Genomic DNA, 12,828 nt, shown 5'->3' on the forward strand with positions numbered 1-12,828 from the left:
CTTATTCAGTCATGAATTGGCTGTAGATGGATAAAGCTCAGTTGCTGAAAGATGAGGTAGAATAAAAGTTGTAACACTACTGGGGATAAAAGAAGGATCCTGCACTAGCACTCGAGGAAAACAGAGGTGTTCCTGTAACACCTCTCCTATGATGGCACTAATGTTAAAACCAGAGGTGGTAAAACTTCCTCAGCCTGCCATTAATGGTCCAATCTGAACTCAAGACAGGAAAGAGAGGCACAGGGTGAGAGGCTTGCTGCCTCCACGGCTTGTCCAGGCACCTCCACCTCCTCCTTCCACCATTGTACCTGCTGCACGACATCGGTGCAGAAGGAGCTGCCTCGGGGAGGTGGAGGGCGACCAGGAGAGGATGAGGAAAAAGTGGCTGATGCAGAGGTATGGACTCTTCACAATGAGGTACTTCAGCAGCTGAGCATGGCCACTTCCAAGCAACCAGAAATACCCATCCCCTCTCAGGCACTCTTTAGGGACATGTCTTTATCACTTAGAGAAATGACTCCAGCAGCATTTCAGCTAAATCATCATCAAGCTGAAAGTTTTCCCCAAAACAGCCAAGATGCTGACCTTTTTTCACTCTACTAAATGGGGAATAATCCATCATACACAAACATGCAGCACTTGAATCATAAAGGTCACTGTCTTGTGTGGATATGAATCATGCCCTGCACTACCACTGTCTGCTTTATGTATTGCACAGTAAGATGATCTTAATTACTCAGTGCAAGCTAAAAGGTATTACACCCAGTTCAGGTAGTATTTTAGGAAAGTTACTTTCTTATTAGGCTCTCTCTCTGCTTGCTGGATACTATTTCAATTGTTTTAGATATCTTGACATACCCCAGAGTCTCAGAAAAGAGCATTCTGCAAAGGCTTTTTACAAAAAAACCATTTTGGCTTAAACAAAACCACCTCAATCAGGCAATCCTGGTTATTTAATAGACAGATAAAAGAAATGTTTGAAACTATGGAGGTGGACATTAAATACAAGAAATGAGTGTGCATACAAATGAGAGTCAATTCTAAAGACTTTTGCTACATTTCTGGAGAATGTTTATGTTTATTTTCTTTTTTTGTTGTTTCTCAGGTATTTTTATGGGTGTAATATGTACAGAAAAGACAATGCTATTTTACTAAACAGCTGGTCTTAAAACAATAATTCAAGGCTTCTCCACATCAGAAAATGACTAGTCCTCAAAAAAAACAAACAAAAAAAACCAACCAACCAACAAAAAAAAATCAAACCAGTTCATACTGGCAAAGTAGTGGCTCCTGGAAAACTGGACTTAAGATATTCCTCACCATTCCAACCACAACAAACTTGTGCTCTGAATTTTTAGTCTCCACACAAAAATAAATTATAATCTCTTTCAAGGAGGGCATTGTTCAATGATTTAAGAATTAAATTGTTTCAGAAAGATCACTGGAATCTTACAGTTATTTATGCATATGCCCCCCAAAAAATAAAAACGTTAAGCATACAAGTGAAAAAAATAGTGACAGAAAGCAGTAAGAGGCAAAACAATTTTCTTTTCTATATACAGAAATATTTTTACATAAGTAACAAGAAATGTCAAAAATACACAATTTTGAGTACAAAAGAATCATTTCAGCAATAGATTTGTACAATTGAGGACTGTGTAAGCAGCATGCTTTGACTGAACAAATTAAACTGCAACATATTTCAAAATACATTCATTTAAATCCTCCATACTAAAGATGTCTGAAAATGGAACATGAGGGAATACAGATTAGTAATGACTATCATTTCTGGAGAGGAAGAAAATTATAATTCCCCAGTAAATTCAAGGAGGATCAGTCTGAGTTTTTAAAATCCTTGGTCTTGGTCAAGACCATTAAATTGCCTCAGGAGACCCAATTCTGCCAATATGTATATGTTTTAACATTACAAATCTCAGCAAGGTTGTGCAGGATTCTTGGCAGGATCACAGACAGCAAGACTGAGCAGTTTAGAGGTCTTCAACTTGGTCCTAGGACTTCAGCTGTAATTATCAAGGCACTGCTCTCAAGACAGTACATAGACACAATAGCTCAAATGATTCTGTAAACACATTTACCCTGGGGATACTTCTACACCACTTTGTTTCTTTTTTTGAAAACCCTTTTGTTCACTATATGCTTTGATCACCTCAAAAAACCTGGTAAGTGTGAATACTGTATCACTATGGAAATCACCCCTGAATTTGGGCCATACAGATGGGTTTCTTTTCTCCAAGGATCAGCAGATGCAGCTTTGACCAGAAACCTTGTTACAGTCAGTGCAAACAAACAATTATCAAGACAAAGTCACTGTCTTTGATGTTTGCAATTTATACTTCACAGCCAGTACACGTATCAGAGATCAAGAAAACCCCACAAAATGTTTTTCCTTCATCCTTCAGGAAAGCAATTTCACTAACTTTGCTCTATTACTCATCTTCTCTCCTTCTTGAATTACTGTGTTTTACAACATTCAAATCTCTTGCATCGTAGAGCTGGAAGACAGCAAAAATACCTGTTCCTGCCATTCAGACAACGTACACTCTCACTCTGTTACATTAACTCTAAACACAATTTTGCTGCTTTCAGAGATAAACAGGTATGACAGCTTTCAAACAGAAAATCCATACTAACCACATAATGAACTTGTGCTATCAATGTAAATGTAATTGAAAAATAAAACCCTTACTGCAAAGACACACTAAAATACTCTGTTTTATAGTGAAACTCCTTTAGATCAGAAAAATCTACGCTGTCGTCACTAAAACTGACAAGGAAGGGCATGGACATTGATAACGGCACCACTGCCAGGTTCCTTTACATGTAACCCACAGTCTCAGCTGGCAGCATTTTTTTAAAAAAATGAAATTACTAAATGCAAAATTGTTCCTTTTATACTCCTAAAATTTAAATAATGACAACAGTTTTACCAATAGCTGTCAATGAGAAGAACACGATAACTTCAATTAGTTCTTTATTGAAGACCTTTAAAAAAAATCTGGGGTGTGAATGCTTTGTTGCCCTCAGGAAGCAAGTAGTCCCTAGACACCCACCTAGAACAAGGAATTTCCTTCATACACACATGTACTGTGTGGATAGACAGATAAAATTGCTATTTTTTTGCTCCTCTGGTACAAGAACAATGAAGAGGTCCCCATGCTTTGGGGCACTGAAAGACAGATGGAAGCAAGAGAAGCCCAAACCCTAGCTCTGGTTGTTGCTTGTTGTAAATCAATCCCTCTGCTCTTGGTCATTGCCCCAAAAAGCTGATTCTGCAGGCATTCTTCCCAGCCTCAGAGCAAGTGGGGATCTGGCTCCAAAGCCTAAACCTAAGTCTTGATTTTATTTGTCTCACAATAAATATTTATTTAGCTGATTTAACAAAAAAAAAGTATCTGAGTTTGGTTTGCTATCATCAAGGAAAACTTTGTCTTTCTGTGTTCCAGGAGGATACCAACACAGCCTGACATTAATCAGAAAGGTAGTTTGGCATTTTAGGGAGAAGCTGATGCCTAATAGATGAGAACACAGAGTAAACCTTTGAGGCAGCAGCCATTACAGAGACAAAGGGGTAATGAAAAAAATCAATGTGAAGTATTATCAGAGGGAAATGGGGAACTTAACTTACATCCCCAGCAAACTCTGATGGCTGCTGTAAGGGGTAATGGCTGAAAGAAAGTGGATTTAGAAAAGATATAGGATGAAATTCTTCCATGTGAGGGTGGTGAGGCACTGCAACAGGTTGCCCGAAGAAGTTGCGGATGTTCCATCCCTGAAAGTGTTCAAGGCCAGGTTGGATGGGGCTCTGAGCAACCTGGTCTAGTGGAAGGTGTCCCTGCCCATGGTAGGAGGGTTGGAGCAGGATAATATTTATGGTTCCTTCCAAAGCAAGCCATTTTATGATTCTGTGACTGTTTATGGTTTTGATCCAATACTTAAATTGTAAAACAAGCAAGTTCAGGATTCTTTTTTTCCCTGTAATTACTACGTAGACTAAATCCTAACCTCAACTATGGTTCATTTGCTATCTGTTTGCTGGTTTACCCTACCATTTCTAATCCTATCCCAAAAAATGCCTGACAGCATGATTTCAGCAGTGTAGAGCACATCTAGCCTTATATGAGCTCCAAGCAGAAACAACATTATACCAACACAATATAAATTGTAGGCCCAAAAATCACTATTTCAGATAGGTTTTCAGGCATAGCATCAGGTTTGGATAACTTGTAACGGCCTCAAGTAACAACTACTGTAACAATTTTAACATGAACACTATTCTTCTAAATCATGTGTTAGCCTAAATCTCAGGTCATGATATTTTTCTCTTTCATTCCTCTGCTTTCTCCTTCTAACTCTCCTGATAACTGAGCAGGTAATTTTGATCAATTGTTAGAAAAACAGAAAATCTGTGACTGTACATGTAGCTATACCAACATAAATTGCCCTCCTAGAGCTTACATGGGTCTTTCATTGAAATTCACCAATATAACAAATAATAATAACAGCAATAATAATATGCCTTCGATACAGAACAAAATATTCAAATGAACAAACTATATAGTAAATTTTATAAAGTGCACAAAAATATTAATGGAAATATTAAAAAAAGTTTTTTAATGTTACCATGAAAACTTCTGAAATATCATTAAATTAGATAGAAATAATCTAATGAGATTTTTTGGCTCTAATATATTGGCAGACAGCAGCAACATTTTTCAAAAAAATTACACCAACTAAATACACCGTATCTTAGCAGCATAAAAAAAGTCCCTACAATTAGATAAAATTGCAGGGCTAGTAAGCATAAACCTGACAAAATGTTCCAAATGTAGTTTTCATTAAAAGAATGGATTTCCATGGAATCCTAGAGGTAACATTTGTTATTTCGTTTACATTGTATTCTGGTAGTAAACCCAACTATAGCCAATCACCTTCCTTCCCTCTGTCTTCCCAAAATTGGACAGAGTACTGAAAATTTAATCAAGTTATAAGATATGGCCACACTGAAAAAGCCATATGAAACAAAACAAAATTCAACCTAAAGCCAAAAAAACAAATAACCCAAGCAAACAATCACTGTCAAGCAACTGCAGTTTCAAACCACCGACCGATGCTCCCCACACACGTAGATGGCACTGGGCCGGATGCGCCGCCTTGTATGGCCAGGGAGCTGTGGCAAGAACTTGAAGAATTTGGGCATCAAGTCTAAGCATGCATCATGAAACTTCTTAATCCTCCAGTAGTAAATCAGCGGGTTCAGTGCAGACTTGAGGTAGCAGAGCCAGAGGAGCCAAGTGCTTATCTCAAAAAAGTTGTGCTTGTAGTAGAAGTGGCTGTTGAACGTGGCAATAAGGCTGTAAGTGGTGAATGGTGCCCAACAGACTATGAAGACAAGGAACAAAATCAAGATGGTTGTGAAGGCACGAGTTTTAAAGCTCATATCAATATTCATCTGAAAAGGTCTCTGTAAGCTCATGAGACCAAGTTTGCTGGCCTGGCTGAGACATATGCTATCAGGGTGGCTATGGATACGCACTGCGTTGTGGCGGACGGTGTTGAGTATGCCCATGAAAGAATACAGCATTACCAGGAATGGAATAAAAAAAGAAATCAGCAAGATAACTATCACGTAGGCTCGGTAACCTGGGCTTGTAGAGTAGCCAAAAACACACTGAGGTGCTCTCGAGGGTATCTGCAGATTAGGATTCCCTACTGATAATGGAAAAGCAACAACAAAGGATGCTGCCCAGGAAATCACAATAAGAATCTTTGCACGGTAGGGATTCAGTTTATCTTGCCTCTGAACTATGATAAGAAATCGGTCAATACTAATAATAAGAAGAATGGCTACCCCCTCTATGACAAAAAGCCAGAAGAACATGGCAGAAACTCTGCAAAATATATCCCCAAAAATCCACTGAGTGGTAATGATCGTTATCAGAGCAAATGGCATGTTTAGCACTGCCAGCAGCAGGTCTGCAAAAGCCAGGCTTGCTAAGAGGATATTAATTGCAGATCGCATAGCTGCCTTCTGGTAGACCATCAGGCAGACAACAAAGTTTCCAAGGAAAGAAACCAATAGGATAAATATCATAGCAGCAGAAAGAATGATCTGGAGTGGCAAACTCAAGCTCCTGAAAACTTCTTGCGATGGCAGGATAGCTGTAGTGTTTACCAGGAAAGTACTTCTCTCAGTGGTGAGCACGGCACCTGAATTATATCTCAATGGCTGTGTTGTGCCACTGCGAAGCAAGAACTGGGGAGTGGTAAAATTCGTATAGGCATTTTCATAAACAATGAAAGTAGCATTTGAGGTCCCAGGGTGGGCCAGCGTCAACATTGCTGAGAAAACCATTGCTTCAGGAAAAATGAAAGCAGAACCAAAAGTCTTCAAGGCATTTCATCTTGTTCAGGCAGTATTTTTAACTGGTCATTTAACAATCAAAATTCGAGGTTTGAAAGCATCAAAGTTCTTAAGTTCATGTCAGTATTTCCATCTGAAAAAGAAGAAAGAAATGTAAATCAACAAAGTAAAACTCTCTGAAACCAATGGGAACCTAATGATTGCTCAGCTTTCCTTAACAACAATAGTAGCCTTAATATATGTTGAAACTTCAGGTTGACACAATTTACACAGGAGTCTCTTAATATTGGCCTTTTTCTCATAGATCCTGCTCCCATAGTCCTGCCAATACTGTACAATACTCTCAGCTCACCAGGCTTTATTTCTACCATAACCAAAACTGGCAACTTTTGTGTTTGAAAACAAACTTTACTGATTAAGAGTGAATAAATCAAATAAGTATTTTTATTTAAATCTTGTAATTTTTGAACTAACTTTGTTATTTTGTTTTGAAATTGCTTACAGGTGGAAACTTTAATAACATTTCTAAATAGCTTAAATAGTATCAGTATATTGCATATCTGCTTGTTTGGTAAGCACTGAAAAGCCTATTTATCCAAGTTATTGTACATAATACAGAATTCTTGGTTCCATGTCAGCCATCCACATCAGATGTCTCAGGAAAAACATGCAAAACATCCTAACCTGTTATTATGAAATAACTTGTCCACAGGATAAAAGCACTTCTCAATTTGTTTCATTTAGGGACTGACTCATATTAAGGTGCAGGAAACCATCACTTCTTTGGTCACTACAACTCTTCCCTTGGCAGTAAGTTTTCCTGCTTTCACTGGTCTAAGCATGTTTTTGTTAATTAATCTTGGTATTCCACATAATTTAACCATGTGCACCCTCTTTTTCCTTGTAAATCTACACCTCCCACTAGACCAGGTTGCTCAGAGCTCCATCCAACCTGGCCTTGAACACTTCCAGGGACAGGTCATCCACAACATCCCCAGGCAACCTGTACTGTGCCTCACCAGTCTCACAGTAAAGAATTTCTTCCTAATATCTAGTGTAAATCTCTCATCCTTCAGCTTAAGACCATTGCCCTGTCCTTGTAAAAAGTCCCTCTCCAGCCCTCCTGCAGGCCCCCTTTAGGTACTGACACAATGCGAGATTTTCTTTTATCGCTTACAAGCACCGTCTTGTTGCACTATTACTACTAGTATTGTACTATTACATATACTTATATGTACATATTCTTAACAAAAAAAATGCAAAAGAGTTGAGAGATCTCTCCCCTTTTCAGTGCTAGCACCTCCCCTCTATCTTGGACTACTAAATTAAGCACTTCCAGAGCACACTGGCATCTGATCAAGCTGGAAACCAGAAGGATTCTATGCCCTTTTCAAAAAACGATCACTACAGCCAGAAACATAAAATGGGCTTCACCTCATTCATTCTGGATGACAGCAATAGTCCCTCTGGCTGTTCTCATGTTTATCATCAGAAGAGGGATAAAGGCATTTCAGAGGGCAATCTCTCTCCATGTCTGCACCTGATGACAAGCTATTGCCACTAACACAAGCAGCTTATGCTTGGTAGCACAAACCCTGCCCACAGTATTTATACAGGTTCTGTTTAGTATCAATGTCAAGCAAAAATAAAGGGAGGAAGGAACGTTTTCTATGAATTTACACAAGGACCACATGCTTTGTGTAGGATCAAAAGTTTACCTTTTGCTGGATAATACTCCACCAACAAAGAAATGAACTGTAAGACAACAAAGTCTGATCTATGCCCACAGTTTGGACTTCTAGCAATCTGAAAGCAAGACTGCTCAGGCTGCTGTCAAGAATTCAAGTAACATCAGCACTGTGACCTGCTCCTTTCATTCCCTGACTATCCGTAAGCTCTATCACAAGATGATTTCCAGAGCCAGATTACCATCAGCATTTTTAAGACAAATAATTAACCTCTCTGTGTCCTTTAATTTTCAATGGTATCATGAACAGGTATTATTATAAACATTCTAATTTAATTGACTCTTGTGATGGGCTGATGCTGGCTGGACACCAGGTGCTCACAAGACCTGCTCTTTCACCCCCCTCCTCAACTAGCCAGGGGAGAAGAAATATTACAAAGGGCTTGTGTGTTGAAATAAAAACAGGGAGAAATCACTCACCTGTTACCATCACAGGCAAAACCTCAACTTGAGGAAATTAGATTAAATTATTACCAATTAAATCAGAGTATGGTAACGAGAAAATAAAGCAAAATCTTAAAAAGACCTTCACCCCACCCCTCCCTTCTTCCTGAGTTTAACATTCTGACTAATTTTCTCTATCTCCTCCCCACCAGCAATGCAGAGAGACAGGGAACAGGGGTTGCAGTCAGTTCATCACATTTTGTCTCTGCTGCTCCTTCCTCGTCAGGTGGAAGACTCCTCAAACTCTTCCCCTCCTCCAGAGTAGGTTCCTCCCATGGGAGACAGTCCTCCATGAACTTCTCCAGTATGAGTCCTTCCCATAGGCCACAGTTTTTCTTGAATACTCAAGCATGGGTCCCTTCCACTGACATTGTTCCTATCGGTCACAGAGGAAGCTTCTGGCAGCTTCTCATAGAAGCCACCCCTGCAGTCCCCCTGCTACCAAAACCTTGTCACACAAACCCAATAAAGAGTCATAAAAATTCCACTTTCTAGAGGTCTTACTGCTCAAATGAGAGTTACAATTTTCTATACTATCCTATTATAGTTCAAAGATTGTAAAACTCAGCAAAAGTATATAAAGCTATGTACGTGGACATTTTGCAAAAATGACCAATTCCATTAACTTTATTACAGTTTTTTCTTTCCCTCCATTCTCTCTCTTTAATTTTATTTTTACACTAACTCCTTTAGATAAAACCTCAATGTTAACTACAGGTTAAAGCATATATAATAGCCAAAGCTATTCTTTCTCTGATCTATATAAACTTTTCCTTTACTTGTCTTCTTTAACTGTTTTTAGAACAAAATATATAGCCAACAGGAAAAAGGTTAACAGAACTTTCCAGAATAAATAAGAAATAGTTTAGCAATGAACAAGAAAATCTCACCCAAAGTTCCACTGAGGTTTATGACTCCACAAGTTGAGAACACTATGAAGGAAAGGAAGCGGTAGCATTCTGCAGGGACTGCAAAAGAACATAAATTCAACAAATAATTCTAGATTTAAAATCTTGGAGCAAGAAAATTAGATCCCCAGGGCAGTATCTTTTAGAGCTAGGTAAGCAATAGATCAGCAAAAGTAACTTCTGCATTTCTGATCGGCTTTGAATAGATCTTTCCACCAAGGCTCTAAAAGAAACTAATCTGCCATTAGATAAATGTAAAACCCTCCTACAGACAATAATCAGTTTCAAATAGGAAACAAAAAAAAGGAATGGTTAGTTTTGCAGAGAAAAAAGGTCACCAGAATGATCCTACAAAGAAAATCTTTACTGGGGTTCTAGCTCTTTAATCTATAGAGGAGAAGAGGGAAATGCAAAACCATGACATTTGCTGATGATGAACATGAACTCTTTTTCAGGTCAATTTAATAAAAACAAAGGTCAACTATAAAAAAGTACAGGGGGATCTCTCGAGAGTTAGTGGCAAGCTAAAAGTCTGCCCTATAAAATTCTGTGCTAGAGATAAAGCTATGCCTGTACTGAAAAAAGCTTTCTTCACACTAACAGATGCTAAACCAATAATTACCATCCAGAAGAAAAGCAGATCTTCAAATTTTCAGTCTGCTCTATGAAAACATCAGCCAAGTGTTCAGAATTGTTAGCAAAGGAACTGAGAAGAAATCTTAGATACACTACCTGCTACAATACACATCTATGGTACCTCCTCAGTGCTGTGTTCAGTTCTGCACCACCTGATCTCTATTCAAAAGAGACTGAAAAAAGGTATCATAGAGGTCTACCGAGTTTATAGTGGCACAGGTTAAGTGAATGATTGCTGTCTCTTATAACATAAGAATAGGAAAAGTTGAAAAGTCACAAAACACCTCTGGAGGCCATCTTCTCCAACCTCTCTGCTCAAGCAGGGCCACCTAGTAGAAGGCCACAGTACAGAAAAATTGTCTCCTGATGCTCAGGGGGAATTTCCTGTTTCAGTTTCTGCCCACTGCCTCTGTCACCTGGCACCACTGAAAAGATCCTGGCTCTGTCCTGTTTGCACCCTCCCTTCAGGTACTTATATACATTGATAAGGTCCCCCTGAGCCTTCTCTGCTCCACGTTGAACAGTCCCACCTCTCTCAGCCTTTTCTCATGGAAGGGATGCTCTAGCCTCTTCATCTTTGTAACCCTTCACTCTACTCCCTTCAGTATGTCCATGTCTCTCTTGAACTGAGGAGCCCACATCTGGAAATTATTATTTCACATGTAATTATGAAAACACTTGCCACAGAATGTTTTGGATGCCATAGAGCTTCTGTGAATTCAGACAGCAATTTAGGACATATTTCATATCATTATACAGATGTCCATGTCAGAAAGAGGTGAATCACCCATCTCTCTCTGCTGACTGCAAAGGATACCTGGCCATCTGATTTGAATACAGACATCTGAGCACATTCATGCAGTTACTTGACTAGCTTTAAATATACATAACAGAATTTGCTCGCTCAGGTTAAGTTTACATCCTTTATGCCACACAACCTCACACTCTGAAGTATGAAGTTCAGCAGAGGCTTAGATGATAATATGTATAATAAAAGCTTTAAAAAGGAAAAAAATCAAACAAACACCAGACAAACAACTGCTAATGTTCCATAGTCAACAATCAAAGTTTCAGAAAATACTGCTTTATCCTAAATTCTCCTTCTAAACAGAAGAAACCAGACAAGGGGAGAAGGAGCAAAAGTGTTCTGCACCCTTAATTTGGTTGAAAAGACTGTGCTACCCCACTCTTCTCAAGTATATAGTAAAGGACAAAGGACTCACAAGTGTCTATTCCTAACAAACCCAGAAGAAGTGCCTAAGCAAAATAATCTCACATATGTTCTCTCACCATCCCAACTCTCTATGCAAATAGCTACATCCTCTTTTGTGCTTTCTCCCCTCTGTGTGATGTTCGAATGTTCCTCTGTGCAGCATTAAGAGAAGAGGAGGAGAATGACCTCATCCAAGCTGCTGCCTGGACCTAGCCAAGTGTTTAAAGTGGAAAGAGAGAGATGGCCATCAGCCATATCTTTTCAAGAAGGACAACAGTGTGAGCAGCTGTTGCAAAGAAGACATCTAACCTAGTAAGAGAACTGCAGGCTTTGGATTGCATGCAGAAATTAATTCTTGAGTGTTGTTCCTGTGATCATTGCTTCCCAATGGTTTCCAGCTCTGTGCTCTGTTTATCACTCTGGGTATGAAATCTCTGTGTGCAATGCATACAGAATCTGCATGCTCAGATGTGGTTTGGATTTACACTTATCTAACCTGCAGGCAATGCTCTTTCTTGGCTATCATTCTTCATGAAAGTTACTGACAATTCAGCCAATAAATTCAAGAGGTTCCCTTCTGTTGCAGTCATATATAAATTTTTCTCCTTTTTTTTCCTCCCTACTTAAAGGCCTTCTTCCATGAGCATGCACATGATTATTAAACATGTGCCTCCCACCCTTCTTCCTACCTTCCTTTCCCACTTCCGCAAAATTATGTAAAGATAGAAATATAAGATGAAAGAAATGAGTAAGAAAATTTCACAGCAACGGCATTTCAGTCCTCACTTGCTCTTTGAGAAAGGCAGATCCTGTAATTGCAAAGCCCCAGTCCTCACTGAATGGTAATCATACAGCTTGTAAAAGAAAACCATGCTTTGATAATTTAAATGGGTAAGCCTACTGATGGTCAGGTACTCAAGCAAGAGACAGATAGGTACCTTTTTGTCACAGCATTCTCACTTCTGGAACATGTACTCTCACAGATTCTCTTCAGATGCAAAAAAGCTTCATACAATCACTTTTTTCAATTTCAGTGCTGAAATTTACTGTGTATGCACATTTTCTCTCAAGCAAGGTTCTCACTCATATGCAACCTTCTTTTTATGGAACATAATAGACAATTATTTCAATGAAGTACATACTTAAAGCTAAATAACACACAAATTCCATTCATCAAATATAATTATTGCTAGAACTATGGTGTCTGTTTTTAACAGCTTTAGAAGCTAAAAGGTTCCTGTTCAAAATTTGGATAGCATGCTCAACTGGAAATAAAAGATTATATCCTACATGCAAAGCTGACATCAGTCAAACCCAGGAACTCCAAAAAAGACAAAGGAAGGCACATAACAGTGCCATAACAACAGTTCACTCACATCAGAACACACTATGAAGAGCTGCCAAAATGTCCAATGATTTAATAAATTTGTCTGCTAAAAGCAAGCATATTTTCAATACTGACCAGTACCAAGATTTTATCCAGCACACAGAAATCATT

General features: G+C 38.8%; 1 protein-coding gene across 5 annotated transcripts in view; it reads right to left on the minus strand.

The window, feature by feature from the left end:
* Window positions 1–1,528: 1,528 nt before the first annotated feature.
* GPR63 (G protein-coupled receptor 63) overlaps window positions 1,529–12,828 on the minus strand; it is a 28,251-nt gene continuing 16,951 nt past the window's right edge. For 4 of the 5 annotated variants that reach the window (XM_017739712.1, XM_017739711.1, XM_017739710.1 and 1 more), the window contains 2 exons: window positions 9,464–9,541; window positions 1,529–6,515 (listed from right to left, as the gene is read on the minus strand). In XM_017739712.1, the coding sequence (XP_017595201.1) occupies window positions 5,114–6,373 (1,260 nt within the window). In that variant the 5' untranslated portion in view covers window positions 6,374–6,515; window positions 9,464–9,541 and the 3' untranslated portion in view covers window positions 1,529–5,113. Of the gene's footprint in view, window positions 6,516–9,463; window position 12,828 lie in introns of those variants that run through there. The other variant, XM_017739713.1, reaches the window with a different exon arrangement.

This window comes from Corvus brachyrhynchos, unplaced genomic scaffold (genome assembly GCF_000691975.1).
Source record: "Corvus brachyrhynchos isolate BGI_N302 unplaced genomic scaffold, ASM69197v1 scaffold14, whole genome shotgun sequence".
In the NCBI taxonomy this organism is placed as follows: Eukaryota; Metazoa; Chordata; class Aves; order Passeriformes; family Corvidae; genus Corvus; species Corvus brachyrhynchos.